Source organism: Procambarus clarkii, chromosome 79 (genome assembly GCF_040958095.1).
Source record: "Procambarus clarkii isolate CNS0578487 chromosome 79, FALCON_Pclarkii_2.0, whole genome shotgun sequence".
In the NCBI taxonomy this organism is placed as follows: Eukaryota; Metazoa; Arthropoda; class Malacostraca; order Decapoda; family Cambaridae; genus Procambarus; species Procambarus clarkii.
Genome location: NC_091228.1, coordinates 18,479,350 through 18,499,790, shown reverse-complemented (window position 1 = coordinate 18,499,790; position 20,441 = coordinate 18,479,350). Strand labels below are relative to the sequence as shown.

Below are 20,441 nucleotides of genomic sequence, written 5' to 3'. Positions count from 1 at the left end.
GCAGTGCCTGGCTTAGCCCTTCCATATACGTTGGATTCTCTTTACTCATCTAGTTGTCCTCTCCTAGATGTGCTTGCGTGGGTTGAGCTTTGGCTCTTTGGTCCTGCCTCTCTACTGTCAATCACCTGACGTCACCATGGCCTCTGCGGGTTGTTGGTCATGTCCCTTTCATTCCCGTTTGCTGCTTGTCTTTCTCGTTCCTCATCTTCCTCCTACACCGGGAGGAAGATGAGAGCCGGTCGGCCGAGTGGACAGCACGCTGGACTTGTGATCCTGTGGTCCTGGGTTCGATCCCAGGCGCCGGAGAGAAACAATGGGCAGAGTTTCTTTCACCCTATGCCCCTGTTACCTAGCAGTAAAATAGGTACCTGGGTGTTAGTCAGCTGTCACGGGCTGCTTCCTGGGGGTGGAGGCCTGGTCGAAGACCGGGCCGTGGGGACACTAAAAGCCCCGAAATCATCTCAAGATACACTCTTGTCCCTAGCTGCTGGTGCTGGGGCTGTTTTTCTGGATTTTTTTTTTTTTTTGCCTTTTCCATTTCTCTCATTATCTCCTACACATTGTTGTGTGTTTTAGAGTGTGCTTATTGGCTCTCCTACTGCTAGGCTGGACCTTGTCCATGTTCAGTTCCCTGTTTTTGCGCCGTCTCTGTGTTTGGTTCTTTCCTGGCTTGCCAGGTTTGGGTTCCTGGTTTCCTGGCTTACCCTGCCAGTTGGCATTTTCAAGATCTCGCAGTGTCACTTCTCAAGAGTCTTGCATTGGAACCGCAGTGTCTCGGATGTCCTGGCAAGCTCGTTAGCATTGAAAAGTTTTCTGTATGGCAGATGTTCCATCTGGTTCCTTGCCGGCCTGGGTTTTCGGCTCTGCTTGCTTGGTGATCTCACTCGAGGTTTTCCTGTGGCTCCACCTCTTCCTATCCTCGATCAGTCTACGGCAGGGCTGGTTCAGTTCTGCCTCGAGTCTCTCACCGCATGTGGGTGATCAGGTGGCTTCGTTGATGGTATCCCACCTGCGTGCTTCATCTTAACGGCGGTGTGGTTTTTTTTGGCGGTCCTTCCTTTTTCATTGTTCCTTCGTAGGTTTGCTGTATATTGTTGGCGTGGTTTTGCCCTTCTCTTGTGGAGGTTCAGGGCTATCATCTTGCCACTTACTGTTGCCTTGTCTCGTGCGGCGCTGGCAGAGCCGCTCCGGGTTGCTTCAGTTTTGAAGTTGCCTCTGCACCGCTTCGTGAGCCGTCTCTGGCATGGTTCATCTCTGGCCTGCTCTTGCGCCACTTGAGCTGTCCTGTCTTGAGCTGGTTTTTAGATTGCGTGCTCTTTTATCTTCTTCGTTTGTTGTGGCCCCCTTCGATTCTGCATTGTTTTTTGAGGCTCTTTTCTTGTTGGCGCTGGTCTCTGGGAGTCGGGTTGGGGTGCTTCATGCCTTCCTCCGACGCCTGGGTTTTGGCTCTTTTTGGTTCTCCTGATAGGGTTGTTCGCTTGCAGCTGTCAACTTCTTTTCCGGCGGTGACTGGCACGACTGCTTTCCGGAGGGGTCCTTGGGTTATTGAAACTTGGTTGGTCTCGCCGGAGATGCATAGTGTGTTGTGTTTGGTTGCGGCACTTTGCCGTGCTTGGCGTGCCATGACTGCTGTGATTTGGGTCACGCTGTAGGTTGTTCCGGGTTCCTTTCTTCCCTGTTCCAGGGTGCAGCTCTCTCTGGTCGTCCGCTGGGTGGTACGGTCCCGTGCCCTAGTCATTCGTAGGTTGGCTCTGTGTTCCTTCGTTGCTGTTCCTGGGCCTTGTCGGGCCTTGGGTTGGCAGTTGTGGTTTTGTCTCCACTTCGCGTTAGGGAGTGTGCGACTTGTGCCTCCTGGGTTAGGTCCCTCTTGTTTTCGTCTTTGGGTTGGTAGCTCCGGAGAGTCGACGGGGCTCCCCCGAGAAAACCAGCGTTGAATGTAATGAAAGCCCATTTTCTGGGTCCAGGAAGCTCCCCGGCAACCCTCCCTCCCACTGGTCGGTGGTTTTTGAGTGTTTTTGATATCCAGCCTCAGAACTGGTGTGTGGATGGCCTACGTGGGGGTCTGGGGCTTCCCCTTCCTGGTAGGGGGGAGCTGCACAGACGGCGGCGCAGCGTCGTGTGATGTCATACTCGTTTGTTCATTTCTATTTGAGGAGTTCTATTCACTTGTTCAGCTTTTTGTAGCAATTTTCACCAGAATACCCCTTCCTTTGTTGGGACGCCTTCTTTTCTGGGTGCCTGACCCGGTCGATGGCAGACATAGAATGCTTCCAACCACACAGGGGTTTCTATAGGCCATTGCTCTTCGTGCCTCTGTGAGGGGAGCCAGGTTCTGGCTCGTGGTCCCCGGCCCACAGAACTCCATACACATGACTGATGCCAAAGTCTGACATTAGCATATCAGCCTGGATAGCTCTGGGGAGCCTCCGGGACTCACCCAGAAAATGGCATTTCATTACATTCAACGCTGGGTTTTTCTTCTGTGAAAGTAGCAAATGGTGCAATAAAGGTGGTGATAACTGTTATGTAGCACACATTGTTCCAATACTGCTGATATACAAAGGAAGAAAAATAACCAGGTTTAACATTGTTTTCAGGTACGTGAAAGCTTCATGCGGCAGTATCTAGAAGAGGAGCAGGAGGAGGAAGATGGATTAGCAAAAGTTCGTGGTGTAGGTGGATTGGATGACTCGACAATATCATACCGTAAACGACGGCCCATAAAGCTTCTTACCCCATTATCTCATCCCCGTAATGCTGACTATGAGAAGAAAAAGACTGGTGTTTCTAATATTATCTGGTAAGGCTGGCAACATATATAATTTTTGTTTTATATTACTCCACTATACTTTAGAATTTCAAACTATTATGTTAACACTTTCGCGCTTTAGATTAGAGATAACTCGTCGCCGTTTTTTCTTACGATTCCGCATAACTGCCTACTTTTCTCGTCCATCGAAAAAATATTTCTATAAATTCCATTTTTTAACCGAAATGGATGGGGATACTTTTGTTGTGTAGAGAATTTATTTGCGAATTTTTTGGTATCAGAATGAATATTATATCACATAAACTTCTATGAGTAAAAAAAAAAATACACAAAGTATGTTTGGGGGTGTGGCGAGCGTGTGGCAGTGGGTTCCCTTTAGCCGTTGATATATCCAACACGTGGGAAATATTTGTATGTGTTATGTATATGTCTGTGTAGGGAATTTTACTGCGATCACTGTCATACAAATTATAAAATGTTTCAACAAGTATAAACATGACAAACATCAAACGAACGAAAACAATGCGTTCGTTTCTGCCGCGAATGCATACTGAGCGACGTGGTTCTATATTTGGCGCTTCTCTTACACATGCTTTGTACAAATGTTATACAGTTCATCTTATAGAAAATTTTATTGCGAACACATTGGTATAAAAAAGAAATACGTACATAGAAAAGTAGGGTCAGGAAACGTATAAACTTTCCAAGCATGATTTCCCCCCTGTGTTTTCGCCAGTGCGCTCGCGGCTAACTACTCTCCACTTCACACACTCTTGCGGGTGGGCAATTACCTATATTAAACATTCATATGCATATGTCCGTGTAGAGAATTTTATTGCGATTCCAATGATACCAAAATTAGCGATGTAGGACAACTGTAGGCTTCGCAACCATTAAGAGAGTGGAAACATTTTGTTGCTGTTTGGCGCTCTCGGTGAGTGATCTGCATAGTTTTTTATTTGGTGTTGATACTCCTTATGCTTGGGCGGCATTTTATAAGTATGCTCTTATAGACAATTTCATTGCGAACCCAGTGATAGCAAATTTAAATACGTGCGCCTTCAATTATTGTCAGGACAGTCAAAAGAGTGTACACTTTTTCGGTCTTACCGCGTAGGCGCGCGAAGTGCCGAAAGCATCTGGGGTATTGTTTTTTTTTGAGCGCCGAGAGCGCGAAAGTGTTAATAAAATCTCTCATACACGGCTTGATGTTCATCACTGAAAAGTAAAGGATGGTTACATCCTCTCAAAGATGATCATTTTTCATATTAGTTCTTATGATGCAAGGCCATAATGGTGTGTTGCATTTTCTGTGAGACCCTTCGGCTCCCCGAAGCTATACTGAGCTGATGTGCATATATTAGACCGTGGCCTGGCCTCTGTCAATCCTGGCCACGAGCTGGGCTTGGGGAGTAGAAGAACTCCCAGAACCCCATCAAGCAGGTGGCAGCAGTCAATTGACTTGTATACTTTTATAAAATGTGCAATGCTTAATGCACATTTCATATATATATGTAATGTGCATTAAGCATTGGCACTGAGTTCTCCCATATAACAGGGCTTGATGAAAAATGCGAAAGATCCCTCACTATCTCATTGCCTGGAGAGGATTGGAGTTCTGGTTGGTTAAATACCCCAGAATTCCTACCTCTTTTAGGCTCTGGGGTATGGTAATTACCTAAGTGTAGTTACAGGATGAGAGCTACGCTCGTGGTGTCCCATCTTCCCAGCACTCTTTGTCATATAACTCTTTGAAACTACTGACGGTCTTGGCCTCCACCACCTTCTCACCTAACTTGTTCCAACCGTCTACCACTTTGTTTGCGAAAGTGAATTTAATTATATTTCTTCGGCATCTGTGTTTAAACGCTAGTTTAAATCTATGACCTCTTGTTCTTAAAGTTCCAGGTCTCAGGAAATCTTCCCTATCGATTTTATCAATTCCTGATACTATTTTGTATGTAGAGATCATATCGCCTCTTTTTCTTCTGTCTTCTAGTTTTGGCATATTTAAGGCCTCTAACCTTTCCTCGTAGCTCTTGCCCTTCAGTTCTGGGAGCCACTTAGTAGCATGTCTTTGCACCTTTTCCAGTTTGTTGATGTGCTTCTTAAGATATGGGCACCACACAACCGCTGCATATTCTAGCTTTGGCCTAACAAAAGTTGTGAACAATTTCTTTACGCAGTATATCGCCATCCATGTATTTAAAAGCAATTCTGAAGTTAGAAAGCATGGCATAGGCTCCTTGCACAATATTCTTTATGTGGTCTTCAGGTGATAGTTTTCTATCTAGAACCACCCCTAGATCTCTTTCTAGGGGTGGACTGCAAGGCCAAAGCCAAAAGGCCCCGGGCGCGCAAGTCCTCCACAACGAGCGCCGCTGAAAGGGTGGGAACCTGCACATGGAGCTGAATAACGCCCACACCGCGGGGAAGGGCAGGGGCAAACACGCACTCATTCAGGTCCTCAAGCTCTCCCCCCAGGAAAACCTGAAGCACCGTGGAAGCTTCCCGCCACTCCAGCGTGTGGGAACGACAGAAGGAATGCCAGGAATCCAGAACGAACAAGGGGCAGTCTACTAGCCAGGAAGACTCCGGAACCTCGTAACGGAGCCAGAAAGGGAACGAAGTCCCAAACCTGAACTCGGACGGATCCATTTCCGAGGCATAATCCGGGTCACGCAAGAGGTAAGCTGCAAAGGCCACCCGCACCACACCAGGTTGGATGCGATAAGCCGAAAACCTCCGGAAAGACGGAACCGAACCCGGGGAGGGGCCGACACCAAATCCAACTCGTACGCAGAGGGGGAAAAAGAAAACCCCACTCCTTGTAACAATAAGCCCCGCTCAGAGGGAAGAAAAACCCAGGTGGGGTCCAGCGGGGCCCAAGGCCCCCAAGTCAGCCCCTCCCCAACCTCGAGGTCCTTCACCACAGGACCCGAGGCCGAGTCTTCTCCCCAAGCCCTGACCCCACAAGACAAGGACGGAGCAGCCGGAAAAGCTGGAGGAAGGTGGGGCCCACTGGTCAGACCCAGAAGCTTCGGCCGGGAGACAAGACTCGAATGCCTCTGCCGCCCCCCCAGAAGGGGCACCCCCCGAAGCTGCCCGAGTCTCGAGATCAAGTAACCCCTGCTCCGACCCCGAAACCCTCAGACGCTTCGGGGCCGGAAGCAGGGAAGGGGGGGACCAGAACGAACCGAAGGGGAAGGATGAGGAGGTGCGGACTGAACCAGGATCGAAGCGACCCCCACCCCCAAGTCCGGATCTCGAAAAGCAAAGGCGGGCAGCCCCGGGGAATCCGGGTGAGCAACCAACTGAGCGTGTTGCAACAGACGAAACCTAGACTGCAATGCACGCGCCGCCTGTACCCGAAGAGAATCATCAGAGGATTGGGTAAATTGAGTCACAAGCAAGTAGCAACACTCACAGGACTCAGGGTCGAAAGTATCACCGACCCAACAGGCAGCGTGGCAGAGGCAAAAACGGTGAGGGTCACCCTGAGACAAGGTGACCGAGCAACCCTCAAACTCGCACACAGCGAGTGGGGACTCCGGGGTCACATCCATCGGACCCACGCGCCCCCTAGGGGATTCCCAGGGTCCTGAGCGTTTACTTTAAGAGAACTCGCGCTCAGGTAGTCCCAGGCAGGGCACTGCTAACCGGCGCCCAAAACTACCAAGCGAACTTCTATAGCTGTACCCCAGGGACGTGTACACTCACGGGGACCTAGCAGGGGGCGCCACTGAGGAGAACAGTGGAAGGGCAAAAACTAACAGAATAAAATGACAGAACCCCCCACTAGGCAAAAAGAAAAAGAAAAACAAAACCCCGCAAGAGGACAGCGAACCCCAAGGAACAGAGCCGACCGCTATGTCGGGAATACAAGCTGTGCAGCACCCTGCACCCCTACCAGTGCAAACTGCCTCTTACCTGCCGGTAACAAGTGAGAACAGAACACCCAAGAGCCCAACAGGCGGCCGAAAAACCGAAAGGTAAAACGGACCAGCAGAGGCAGACCCCGAGGAGCCTGTGGAAGGTGGCCCCAAGCCCCAAGGGCAGTACTTACAGGGCACCTAGGGAAGGCAGCCCTAGGCGCATGCAGCCCGAGTACTGAAGATAACTCCTGGCTCTCGCACCCACAAAACTAACACCACATGCAAAGCACAGTGCTGTAGCGACACCGGAGCCAGAGCACACGACCTTCGCCTATAGCATCAGCCTCAAGAACTGAGGTGTGGGTAGCCGGCGTGGAAGGTCTGGGGCTTCCCCTTCCCCCTCCTGAGGAGGGGGGAGCTGCGCAGACAGCGGCATGGCGGCGTGTGACGTCACACTAGTTTGCTTGTTTTCTGTTGGGGAGTTCTATCCACTAGTTCGGCTTTTGGTAGCAATTTTAACCAGAATAGCCTGCGTGTGTTCTTAGGCGTTTGTCAGCCTGTGTCCTGTGATGTACTTCTTTGTCTCTGTCTATTGCGGTTGTTCGTACCCCTTGGTTCGGGTACTGTTCTGGCGGCGACCCTTCCGCCTTCTTTGGTTTCCTAGCTTTGCCCTGCCGGTTGTTTGTTTTTTTTGGGGGGTCTTGCGATGTCTCGCGTCGGACCCGTCGTTTCTGAACTCCTGGCGGGCTTGCATGCTTTGGGGAGTTTTTCTGTTCGGCAGACGTTCCATCTCCTGGTGCCGCCTGGGTTTCGGTGGTCGCGCCCGAGATCTTCCCGCGGCTCCGCCTTTTCCTGGGCTCGGAGGGGCCTTGTCGGGGCTGCTTATGTTCTGCCTCGCGGTCTCGCCTCCGGTTGGTGGTCGGGTGGCTGCGTGGTAGGTGTCCCACCTGCGTGCTTCTCTTGGCGGCAGTATGGGGTCTTTTGGCGGTCCTTCCTTTTCCTGTCCCTTCTTAGGTGGTTACTCTTGTTAGTTTGGTTTACGCTCGGCTTGGTTTTCTGGTGGGGGTTGGGGCCGTCGTCTTGCCACATACTGTCGCCTCTTTTCATGCGGCGCGGGCGGAGCCGCTTCAGCTTGCTTTCGGTCTTGGTGTTGCTTCTGCACCGTTAGTCAGCTGTCTTGTGCGTCGTTTCACCTCTGGCCTGTTCGTGCGCCGCTTGCACCACCCTGGTCTCTGGTCAGCGTGCTCTGTCTTCTCCTCGGTTGGTAGTGCCCCTTCGGTTCCGGTGTGTTTTTTCGTCGGCTCTTTCCTTTTGGCCTTTGCCTCTGGGGGTCGAGTCGCTGAGTTTTCTTGCTCCTTCGGTTTTAGCGTTTTGGTTGTTCGGTGGCAGCAGTCTCCATCTTTTCTGGCGCGGGGTGGGGCTGCTGCGTTCTGGAGGGGTCAAGTGTTTGTTGGTGCTTCGTTGGTCGGGCCGGGGGTGTGTCGTTTTTTGTGTTCAGTGGTGGCCCTCCGCTGTTGTTTGCGTGCCACGGCGTTTGGGTCCAGAGCGCGTTTTGCGTTGATCCGGTTCTGTTCTTCCCGGTTCGCGGGTGATAGTGTCCCGGGTGGTCAGCCGTGTTCTTGCGGCTAAGCTGCCTGTGTTCTTCCCTCTTACCTGTGGCGTTCGTGGCTTCGCTGCTCTCGCTGCCGTCTGGGCAACGTGGCCTTGCGGTCTTTCGGGCATGGATTTTTGGTGTTCGTGCAGGGGCCTTGCTGCTCGTTGTTCTCGTGTTGTTCCCGGGACTTTTCGGGGCTGTGGCGCCTTGGGTTGGCGCTTGCTGCCGGTTGTCTCGCCTCCTTGGGGGGGTGCGTGGTGTCCGCCTCCCGGTTCTGTCCCTTTGACCTTCCTCTGTGGGTAGTTAGCTCCGGGGAGCCGACGGGGCTCCCCCCAGAAAACCAGGGTTGAATGTAATGAAACGCCATTTTCTGGGTGAGACCCGGAGGCTCCCCGGCAACCCTCCCTCCCTCCGGTCGGCGTTTTTTCGCGTTTTTTGACATCCAGCCTCAGAACTGATGGGTGGATAGCCGGCGTGGGAGGTCTGGGGCTCCCCCTTCGCAGGGGGGAGCTGCGCAGACAGCGGTGCGGTGACGTATGACGTCATACTAGTTTCCTTGTTTTTTGTTGAAGAGTTCTATCCACTAGTTCGGCTTTAGGTAACAATTTTCACCAGAATAGGGGTTTGTTTTGGAATGCTTACCTTTCTGGATGCTTGACCCGGTCGATGGCAGACATAGAATGCTTCCAACCACACGGGGGTTTCTATAGGCCATTGCTCCCCTTGCCTCTCTGAGGGGGCCAGGTTCTGGCCGTGGTCCCCGGTAGGCCCTAGAACTCCATACACATGACTGATGCCAAAGTCTGACATTAGCATATCAGCTGGTAAAGCTCCGGGGAGCCTCCGGGTCTCACCCAGAAAATGGCATTTCATTACATTCAACGCTGGTTTTTTTGCATTTCTACTGTAATTTATTTTTTCCTCGATTTCTCGTTTATGAACTTACATGATAACCAACAGGTCTCGTCTCCAAGGGGTTCGGAAATCAAGTGGTGCTCTGTATACAGTACATTGAAGATACTTTAACCACTGCACTGCGCAAAGCGCCTTTAGGCGCTCAGAGAGTTGTGCATTTTGTTTTTTAATTTGGCTATATTTTAATGTTTTTTAATGTTTTCATCACTATTTGTGTTTTGAAATGTAAATAGTTGACTTTGGAAACATTTTGACATTAAATTTACCTGAACATTTGTAAAAATAACAAAAATATGTCCTTGACAATTGCACCAAGACGTTTTTGCCGAAAATAGGTGAGCAGTGCAAGGGTTAAGGCCAGGTCCCAAATTTGCACAGTAGAATAATAACATACTGCAATAAAAGATCCAGAAGGAAATGCAGAATGGAACCAGTGAAGAGTAGAGGTGTAATAAGCACAATCAGAGGGCACACTCTATACATCAGAGGTCCACAGCTGTTTATCACCCTCCCAGCAAGCATTAGAAATATTGCTGAAACAAAGGTGGGTTTATTCAAGAGGCACTTAGATAAGTCCTTGCAATAAGTGCCGGACCAACAAGGCTGTAGTGGATATGTGGGCCTGCGGGCAACTCCAAGCAACAGCCTGTTGGACAAAGTTATCACAAGTCGAGCCTGGCCTGAGGCCAGGCTCAGGGAGTAGAAGAACTCCCAAACCCTCTCCAGGTATGCTCCCGGTATGGGCATACAGCCCAAGAAGAGAGGGGCACACAACCCAAGAAGAGATGGGCACACATCCCGAGAAGAGGCGAGCTCATAGCGTGAGAAGAGGTGAGCTCATAGCGTGAGAAGAGGTGAGCTCATAATGTGAGAAGAGGTTGGCACACAGCTCGAGAAAAGGCGGGCACACAGCCCGAGACAAGGCGGGCACACAGCCCGAGACAAGGCGGGCACACAGCCCGAGACAAGGCGGGCACACAGCTCGATAAGAAATGGAGCCACAGCCTGAGAATAGGTGGGCACAGAGACCAAGAATTCACATGCAAACAGCCAGTGAAGGCTTTCTCTTGCTGGCATTTTATAAATATTTGTCTCCTGACCATTTGTCGAGTTGGTTTCGAGCCTTCCATCATTGGTCATCGCATGCTCCCATTGAGCCTTCTTGATCTCTGGATCCTGTAGTTTATTTGTTGTCAATATCTAGGTTGCAGGTGTCTACCTACTTTCTACAAGGAGGCTTTCCTGCTGGCACTGGGGTGGCTTGTATGGATAGGTTTCATACTTTTTGCCATCAGAGAACTACCTATAATTTTGGCCCAGGTTGTAGATTTATGTATTTCAAGATGCATCTTTCGTTTTTCAAAAAAGATCAGTCTTTTCAGCAGGGTATTCTTGTTTGTTGAGACTTGTTTTGGTAACATCTGTTTGGTGGTCCCTGCGAGTGACTCATGGATCTCAGCAGGTGGCACTCTCTTAATCCTAGGTCCAAAACTTCAGACCCTTCTCTAAAGCCCAGTTGACTGAAGTGTTGGAGACCTGAAGCTGAGTCTGCCAGGTGGCCTGTGGGCTGAAGGATTGAGGCTGGGTCTACCACCAGGTGCTGAATGGGAGAAATGTTGAGGTAATTGTCTTGCTTGTATGCCGAGTCTGCTGGTAGTTTATTTTTGGACTGCTCAAGATGTTTTGAGTTGCATTGTAAAACATGATCCCACAACTGTTTACCATTCCTCTGCCTTAAAACTGCATTATTAAGTGAGTTCCTTCTTTACTGCAGTGATGCCAACAATCAGAGGCTTCTCCTGGGAGATTCTGGCCAGATACCACTTCCAGGGAAAGGGACACATTCCCATGGAACAATCTCTTCTAAACATGTCCGACTTGACCAGAAGTGAGTACGGAGTAGATATGTTTATATATATAATGCCTGTTAAGTCACACTGAAATAGATAGCTTGATTTAAAAACAATATTATGTCTTAATATTTATGTCAGTAAAGTTTTTGAAACTAATTTGATTTAGAATTCTGTGTTTTTTTGGTGTCATCTGCTACTTTTATGGAAGATTGCTTCTGTCAACGGAAGTGTCAGTCATAATACAGTATTAATTATTATATACTACTTTTATAATTAATGCATTGGATTAAAAACTAACACATTTGATTTAAAATTATATTATGATTGCCTGTAACAGCCTTTCCTAACCTTAAAAATGATTAAAGTCTTTGTACATAAGATCTTTCTGGGGGGAGCCCCGTCGGCTCCCCGGAGCTATCCAGGCTGAATGGATATGTATAACTTTCTGGCATCATTCAATGCATGGAGTTCTTGCCTACCGGGGACCACGAGCCAGAACCTGGCCCCCTCTAAAGAGGCACGAGGAGCAATGGCCTATAGAGACCCCCCTTATGATTAAGAGCATTCTAGGTCTGCCATCGACCGGGACAGGCACCCAGAAAGGTAGGCGCCCCAAAACAAACCCCTATTCTGGTAAACAATTGCGACCGAAGACCGAACAGGTGGACAGAACTCCTCAACCGAAAATTAGCCCTCATGACGTCATCATGTCGCCGCGCCGCCGTCTGCACAACCCCCCCCCTCCCCGGGAGAGGGAAGGGGGGAGCCCCTAGACCCCACCGTCGGCGACCCAACCATTAGTTCTCAGGCTGATGGAATCTGGTGCGGTCGTGCCTCTGGCTCCTGTTTGCAGTTGCAGTTCTGTTCCTGGTGGTGTGAGCTGTCCCTTCTGGTGGTGTGTGGGCCAGGAGTATTATTCCACGGTGCTCGGGCTGCATGCGCCTAGGGTTATCTTCCCTAGGTGCCCTGTAAGTACTGCCCTTGGGGCTTAGGGCTACCTTCCCTGGGGCGCCTTGGGTCTACCTCCGCTGTGCCGTGTACTGCTCGGTACTTGGCCGCCCTTGGGGTCAGCTGGGGGTTTTTCTTGCCCTTGTTTGTCTCTGGGTAGGGGGTAGTTTTTGTCACTGGCAGGGGTGCGGGGTACTGCACAGCTAGTTTTCACCATTAACAGCGGCCGGCTCTGTTCCGCCTGGGTACGTTGTCCTCTTGTGGGGTTTTTCTTTTGTTTTTGTTTTTTGCCTGGTGGGGGGGGGGGGGGTCGGCCTGTTTGGTCCCCATTGCTGTTCTTGGGGTTTGTCTCCAGATTGTCTAATGGGTGGTACTCCCCGCTTGGCCCCGGTGAGTGTACACGTCCTGGGGGTTCAGCTATAGCAGTTTGTTGGTAGTTTTGGGTGCCGGTTCGCAGTACCCTGCCTGGGCTTCCCTTAGCATGTTATCTAGGCTAAGGGCCCTGGAAAACCCCACGGGGGCTACGTGGTCTAATGGATGTGACTCCTGAGTCCCCCCCTCGCATCCTGCGAGTTTGACGGTTGCTCTGTCCCTTGTCTCAGGGGAACACTCACTGGTTTTGCCTCCGCCATGCTGCCTGTTGGATTGGTGATTGTTTTGACCCCGAGTCGTGCGACGTGTGTTGTCTGTACGTTCTCCAGTTCACCCAGGCTACTGCGCCTAATATGTGGGTGAGGGCAGCTGAGGCGTTGCATGCTCGCTTTAGGTTGCTGCAACGCGCTAGGTTGGTCGCTGCCCCGGATGCCCCGAGACTGCCCTGTTTTGGTTATAGGGACCCAGACTTGGGGGTGGGGGTCGGTTCGGCTCTGGTTCCGTTCGCCCCTCCAAGTCCTTCCCCTTCTGTTGCTCGTTCGCCCCCCCCCCCCCTTTTGCTACCGGCTCCTAAACGTCTGAGGGTTTCGTAGCCGGGGCTGGGTTTAGTTGGTTGTGAGACTCGGGTGGTCTCGGGGGTGTCCCCTTCTGGGGCAGTGGCGGAGGCATTCGAGCCTGGTCCTTCTGCCGAAGCTTCTGGGTCTGGCCAGTGGGCCCCCTTTGTTCCTGCTTTGTCAGCTGCTCCCACCTTTTCTTTGGGGGTGGGGGTGGGGGCTCAGGAGGCCGGCTCGGCCCCGGGCCCTCTGGGTGAGGTTCCTGGGGTTGGGGAGGGGTTGGCTTGGGGGCCTTGGGCCCCGTTGGACCCCGCCTGGTTTTTTTTTGCCCTCCGAGCGGGGCTTGGTGTTACAAGGAGAGGGGTTCTCTTTCGCTCCCTCCATGTACAAATTGGATTTAGTGTCCACCCCTCCCCGGGTTCGGTTTCGTGATCCCAAGGGTTCTTCGGTTCCATCTTTCCAGAGGTTTCCCGCTTCCCGTGTTTCGGCTTCGGAGGTGTGGGAGGCCTTGGCGGCTTACCTCTTGCACGACCCGGATTATGCCTTCCTGATGGATCCTCGTTCCTTCGTGTATGGATCCCCAGGTTCGTGCTGGTTTTGTTATGAGGTTCAGGAGTTGTCCTGGTTGGCAGACTGTTCTCTCTTTTCGTTGGAGGCTTGGCACACGTTCTGTCGGTCCCACGCGCTTGAGTGGCGAGAGGTTTCCTTGGCGTTGCAGGTTTTCCTGGGGGGGCGCTTTCAAGCATCTGAATGCTTGTTTGTTCGCCCCTGCCCTTCTGCGGGATGTTGGTGTCATGCAGCTTCACGTGCAGGTTCTTCACGTGGCTGTTGCTGGACGGAGTGGGCTCCGTCCTGTTCGCCGCCTTGGTTCTCGCAAGGCGCGTCGGCCCTTTCGCGGTTCACCCCATTAACGGGGCGATGGGGGGGCGGCTTGCCCAGTTTGCCCACGCCTGGTCCCACGATTCATGGGCTTTTCGGGTCGTTTCGCGCTGCCTGTGGTGGCGTTGGGTGGCTCTTCCTCCCTTGGGGGGTTCAGGGCTTGCAGGGCAGGCCTCTTCTCCTGCGCTCTTTCAGGTCATCTCGGAGTGGGTTCGCTTGGGCGTAGTCGAAACGATGTCGTCCCTCAGGTGGGTTTCCCGCCTGTTTCTGGTTCCGAAACGGGACTGCGCAGACATCCGGTTCATTCTGGACTTGTCCCATCTGAACCCATGGGTGTTGTGCCCCTCCTTTCGGATGACTACGCTGTCCCAAGTCCGTCTTCTCTTGGAGAGGGGAGCTTGGATGGTGTCCCTGGATCTCAAGGACGCGTATTGGCATGTCACGGTTCATCCGGAGTTCAGGGACTGACTCGGTTTTGTTGTGGGGCGTCAAGGTTACTGCTTTCGTTGTCTTCCCTTCGGGTTGAATCTGGCACCTCGCGTTTTCACATGCCTCACTCGGGTCGTGGTGGCCCGCCTGCATCTGCTAGGTGTTCGGGTGCTGGCCTATCTCGACGACTGGCTGGTTTGGGCTCCCAGCCAGTCCGCGTGTCTGCTCGCCAGGGATTTGGTTCTTTCCCAGCTCATCAGGTTCAGGTTCTTGGTGAACTGGAGGACGTCCCATCTGGTTCCCTCTCAGGTTCGGTCTTGGCTGGGTCTGGTTTGGGACGCTCGTGCTGCTTCCTTGTCTCTTCCTCCGGTGGCTCTCTTGCACCTGCCGTCCCCCCTTCGCCCGTTTCTGAGGGGTTCCCGGGTCACAAGGCGGTTGCTCGAGAGTTTGTGCGGGAGCCTGAACTTTTCCATGATGGTCTACCCGCCAGGTCGGATGTGGCTTTGTCGGCTGTTCTGGTTCCTTCGGGGCCAGCCCTTCCGCCTCTCTCGCGATCGTTGGGTTCGACCTCCGGGGGCTTTGCATCGGTTGCTTCGTCGGTGGCTTCCTCTTCGGGTTTTTTCGGGGTTCGGTGCCTTGGTGCCTTCCCGTGTCCTCGTTCGATGTGTACACACTGACGCGTCGTCTCTTGGCTGGGGTTTTGTGACCAGTGCTCACCAGGCCGGCCAGGGGTGGTGGGTTCCGTCTTTCCGTCGGGCTCACAGCACGGTGCGGGAGTTCACGGCAGTGTGGATGTCGCTCCGGAGGATTCGAGTCGCTCGCGGATCGACGATCTGGCTCCATTCGGACTGCTCCCCGGTGGTTCATTGTTTGAACCGAGGGGGTTCTATGTGGTCCTTGGCTCTTTGGGGCTGGTCGCTTCGGGTGACTCGTCTGCTGAGTTCTCGGGGTTTGGCTCTCCTGGCGGTTAATGTCCGGGGGGTGTCCAACGTCCTGGCGGACGGCCTGTCTCAGTTCCGTCCCCTGTCCTCAGAGTGGACGATCGATGCCGACTCCTTCCGTTATCTGTGCCGGATGTTCGGGACTCCAGAAGTGGATCTCTTCGCGTCGGCGTGGTCGAGGCGTCTCCCAGTTTATGTGGCGCCCTTTCCCGACTGCGAAGCCGTCGGGGTCGACGCCTTCAGGCTGGACTGGGCGAGGTGGGGTTACCTGTACTTCTTTCCCCCGGTTCCGCTGTTGCTCCAGGTCCTGATTCGCTTGGAGACTTACCAGGGTCGTGTTGTCCTTCTGGCCCCTTGGTGGCCGGCCCAGCCTTGGTTTCAGACGCTGCTTGCTCGGTGTCCGTACTCGAGGGTCTTCCCGCGGCTCCTCCTCTTTCAGCAGATCGGTCCGGCCCTGTACGAGGCTGGTTCCATCTTCTCCTCGAGTCTTCGCGTCTGATGTTTTTGACTCGGGTTTATCATTCGTTGTATGGTGCACAGGTGGCTTCGTTGTTGGTCTCCCACCTGGGTGCTTCGTCTCGGCGGCAGTATGAGGTTTCCTGGCGGTCCCTCCGGTTTTTCCTATCACTGCGTCGGTGTTCTTCGGTCTCTGATAGGGTTGTTCTGTCCTTTCTCTCTTGGCAGTTTCAGGACCGTCATCTTATGCCGAATACTGTCGCTTCGTATCATGCGGCGTTGGCGGAGCCGCTTCAGCTTGCTTTCGGGGTTGATGTTACTTCCGCCCCATTTCGCAAGTTATCTCGGGCGTTGTTTCACCTTCGGCCTGCTCATGCGCCGTCTGAGCCGTCTTGGTCTTTGGACCGCGTGCTCTCGTTTCTCTCTCTGCCCAGGTTTGTGGTGGCCTCTTCCGTTTGGGATTGTTTTTCCCAGGCTCTTTTTCCTGTTGGCATTGGCCTCGGGGGGTCGGGTTGGCGAGCTTCATGCTCTCCTCCGGCGCCGGGATTTCTGCTCTTTCGGTCTTGGTGGTCGTTTTGTTCATTTGCAGCCGTCTCCCTCTTTTCTGGCGAAGAATGAGACGGCTGCGTTCCGGAGGGGGCCGTGGGTTGTTGATGCTTGGTTGGTCAGGCCGGGGGAGCATCATGTGTTGTGTTCGGTTGCGGCTCTCCGCCGTTATTTGCGCGCCACGGCTTCTGTTGCCGGGGATGCGCTGTGGGTTGATCCGGTTTCCCTTCTTCCCTGTTCCCGGACTCGGGTCTCTCAGGTTGTCCGCTGGGTTATTAAGTGTAGCCAGCCTGCGGTTTTCCCCTGGCCCACGATGTTCGTAAGTTTGCTGCTTTGGCGGCTGTCTTTGGCAACATGTCTTGGGTTGACATTTGGGCCCGGGGTTTTTGGAGATCGAACAGGGTCCTGGCCGCTCGCTACCTGGTGAATGTTTGTGGGCCTCGTCAGGCCTGCGTTGCTTTGGGTCGGCGGTTGCAGCCAGTTGTCTCGCCTTCGCGTTGAGGAGTGAGGACGGACCGCCGCCCGGGTAAGTCCCTGTTTTTTCCTTATCTTTGGGTAGTTTGCTCCGGGGAGCCGACGGGGCTCCCCCCAGAAATCCAGCGTTGAATGTAATGAAACGCCATTTTCTGGGTGAGTCCCAGAGGCTCCCCGGCATCCCTCCTTCCCTCCTGTCTGCGGTGTTTTGACATCCAGCCTAAGAACTAATGGTTGGGTCGCCGACCGTGGGATCTGGGGCTCCCCCCTTCCCCCTCCCGGGGAGGGGGGGGGGGGGGGTTGCGCAGACGGTGGCGCGGCGACATGATGACGTCATGAGGGCTAATTTTCGGTTGGGGAGTTCTGTCCACCTGTTCAGTCTTCGGTCGCAATAGTTTACCAGAATTGGGGTTTGTTTTGTGGCGCCTACATTTCTGGGTGCCTGTCCCAGTCGATGGCAGACATAGAATGCTCCCAATCATAAGGGGGGTCTGTATAGGCCATTGCTCCTCGTGCCTCTCTAGAGGGGGGCCAGGTTCTGGCTCGTGGTCCCCGGTAGGCAAGAACTTCATGCATTGACTGATGCCAGAAAGATATACATATCCATTCAGCCTGGATAGCTCTGGGGAGCCTCCGGGACTCACCCAGAAAATGGCGTTTTGTTACATTCAACGCTGGATTTTTATACTAATATATTTTATCTAGATCTTTGGCTAGTGTATATATTGTCCTTTCTTTTATAACATGTTTCATTCACCATATTTGAAGAAAACATTCATTTCTGGAGGACCTCCTTGGTGTCTCCCTGAAGCTGTGTTGCCAATATAGCTTCCCGAGTACTTTGCCACATCAGTGATAGGAGTCTTGTTGGTCTACAGGCGGCTAGGGCCAAAACCCAGTCCCCCATGAAGTGGCATAAGGAGCAGGGGATTGTTGTGATCACCCTTACCAAGAAAGCACCCAGAAAGCAAACAAAACGACACAACATCTGCCTCAGTTATGAAAAGAAAGCAATGAAATAGCCAACAAACACTGCAAAGAATCGATCAAAACGAAATAGTTCATACAAAACTAACTATAAAATAGCGATCCTAGCACACATGCACAAGCCGCCAGCCTATGATCCTGATTTGTCCTGGCCTGCTGACAGTTCTCTCCTTTCTTTTGGGCTTGACAGGGCTTCTGTCAAACCTGCATGCTTGAGTAGAGGGAAGTGAGTTCTGTCTTTCAGGTGTTCTTAGGCGATGCTTCTTTTGCTCTGCTTGAGTGCTGCTGGTTTGTTTTGGTTCTCTCCGAGAACGTGGGCAAGTGGCAGCTCAATGTGCATAGCCTGTGCTCACTGGAGACCCCATCACTGAAGATCTCGGGGCTCGAATGCACTTGGAGAATGTTTTGAGTGTCTGGATGGTTATTATGGAAGTCTAGATTTAATTATCTAAGTGTAGCTACAGGATGAGAGCAATACTCGTGGTGTTCCGTTTTCCCTGTACTCTTTGTCATATGCCGCTTTTAAATTACTATACTGACGGTTTTGACCTCTACCACCTTCTCACTTAGCTGGTTCCAACCATCTACCAATCTTTTTGCAAAAGAAAACTTTTTAATATTTTCTGTGGAGAGCCCTGGAGGCTCCCTGAAGCTATCCGAACTGAAATGTGCTATATTAGTTTGGGGTCATCAGTCACAAGGAGTCCTTTTGCCTACTGGGGACCACGAGCCAAAACCTGGGGGACCCCTCAGAGAGGCACAGGGAGCAGTGGCCTTTGAGCACTTTACAATTAAAGTATGTCATAATTGCCATTGACCGGGAAAGGCCCCAGAAAAGTAGGCAAACCAAAACAGTCTACTGCCTTGTTAACCTGTGCAATCTACATTCTAAAAGATCACAATAACTCTCCTAGAAAGTAAGCAAACAAGCAACACTTCCTGCAACTAGCACTCAAGCTTGTTTGGGGTTCCTCCCTCCCCAATATGGGGGAGGAGGAGTCAGCAGCCCACCACTGCCAGAGCCAGCAGCCCACCACTCCAGTTTTTGAACTGATGTGCAGGTGGTCAGATCAGTCGCCTCTGGCCTTGTTCCTGTTCTGGATTTTTGCCCTGTGTGGCTGTTCCAGCTGTGTGTGGTGTGGTGGCCAGGTGTCTTAGTGTACAGGAGCAGCATGTGCCTAGGGTGATCTTTTTTAGGTGCTCTGAGTACTGCCCTTGAGTGTCAGGGGTTTGCTCCGGGGAGCCGACGGGGCTCCCCCCAGAAATCCAGTGTTGAATGTAATGAAAAGCCATTTTCTGGGTGAGTCCCAGAGGTTCTCCCTGTCCCTGGAGCGTTCAGGAAACACTCCTCGATTGAAGACTTATAGCTTCATGTTGTCTTCATCCTTGGCATACATCCGGGGTCTAGGCTTTTCTATCTTGCCCTGGGTAGGGGCAAGATAGAATTGGCTGGGTGGCCCCACCTTATTGGCTGGGTGGGGCGCACTGCGGCTGGCACAGCCAGGTTTACTTCAACACAGTGGCTGATATTTCTCTCTGTCAGCCAGCAGAGAGAAATATCATATATTTCGATATATATCATGTTTGTTGTGCGTCTTGTTTGTTGTGCATCTTTGGGGGTTTTTGTTTTAATTTTCTTTTCATTTTCTGGCAATTCTCACCTTGTTTAGACAAAGGTAATGTACTTAGCTTCTTATTAGGCAAGCCTAGGTTGTGTTGGTAGTCCTCCTCTGTTGCCCCTGAGGTTTCATAACTGGTGATCAGTTTGCCTGCTACCTGACTGGGTTCTGTCTTGTGCAAAGTCGAAGGTTGTTCATTGCCCCCCCCCCCTTCCCCTGCTTCGGGAAAACGATCATCTGTACGGCCTCTGTCACGCTGCCTGTTGGGTCGGAGACACCACCGACCAGAAATCTTGCAGGCCATGTTTCCCGCTTGTACTTCACTTTACTCATTCTAGGCTGTTGATCTCAAGGATCAGGCCGCACCGGCGTTGCATGCTCGATTATCCTTACTGTAATGAACCAGGTTGGTTGCCCAGTTGGAGGCCCCGGAGCTGCTCAGCTTGGGTTTTAGGGACAAGGATTTGGGGGCGTTGGTCGCTTCAACCTTGGTGTTTTCAGTGCCCCAGTTCTTTCCCAGTTGGCCATGGTTCTCCCTGTTCCTTCTTCCCTGTGCTTCAGGCTCCCGAATGTATAAGGGTTTCGGAGTTAGGGCAGGGTTTAGCTTGGGATGAGGCGCGGGTGGCTTCGGGGGCTACCCCTTCTGATTCAGGCGCTGAGGTTGTTTGAGGTTGTTAAGCCCGATTTCCAGCTGACGCTTCTGGGTCAACCCAGCAGGCTCCCTTCTTGAAAACTTTTACCCTGGACGCAACCTTTTCTACAGGGGTGGTAAGCGTGGAAGAGGGCTCTGCCCAAGGGGCCTGCATCAGGGGCTCCCGGGGCTAGGGGGTGTCCGCTTGGAACTCTTGGGGCTCCTTTTGCCCCTGCTCGGGCCCCTGTGCCTTCTGAGCAGAGGTTGCTGCTGTGTGGGAGGGTTTTTTTGTCCCGTCCTTCACTTTCTGTATTAGTACTACTGTGTTTGCTGGCATGATTGATGCACCCCTTGCGTCGGATGCATCCATGTTTTGCTTGGATGTTTGGTTCTGCGGGAAAAAACAAAAAAATTAATATAATGACTTTTTCGTATGGTTCATCATACATTGATTGCATGTAACTTGGGGGAAGTACCAGTTGATTCTGTTCCTGGTTTGGGCTTGGTTGGGCCTAGTGTGGGGTTCTTTAACAGTGTCCATTACTCTCCCTCGTGTGGCTTTGCTCAAGTTGTGGTCCTGCCTTTACCCATTGAAGGG

The 20,441-nt window shown here is 52.2% G+C and overlaps 1 protein-coding gene across 3 annotated transcripts in view; it reads left to right on the top strand.

Moving 5' to 3' along the window:
* Positions 1-20,441, top strand: part of na (sodium leak channel non-selective protein na) — a 631,552-nt gene that overhangs the window by 173,082 nt on the left and 438,029 nt on the right. For all 3 annotated transcript variants that reach the window (XM_069314566.1, XM_069314565.1, XM_069314567.1), the window contains exons 13-14: positions 2,598-2,800; positions 10,929-11,042. In XM_069314566.1, coding sequence (XP_069170667.1) covers positions 2,598-2,800; positions 10,929-11,042 — 317 coding nt within the window. The remainder of the gene's footprint in view (positions 1-2,597; positions 2,801-10,928; positions 11,043-20,441) is intronic.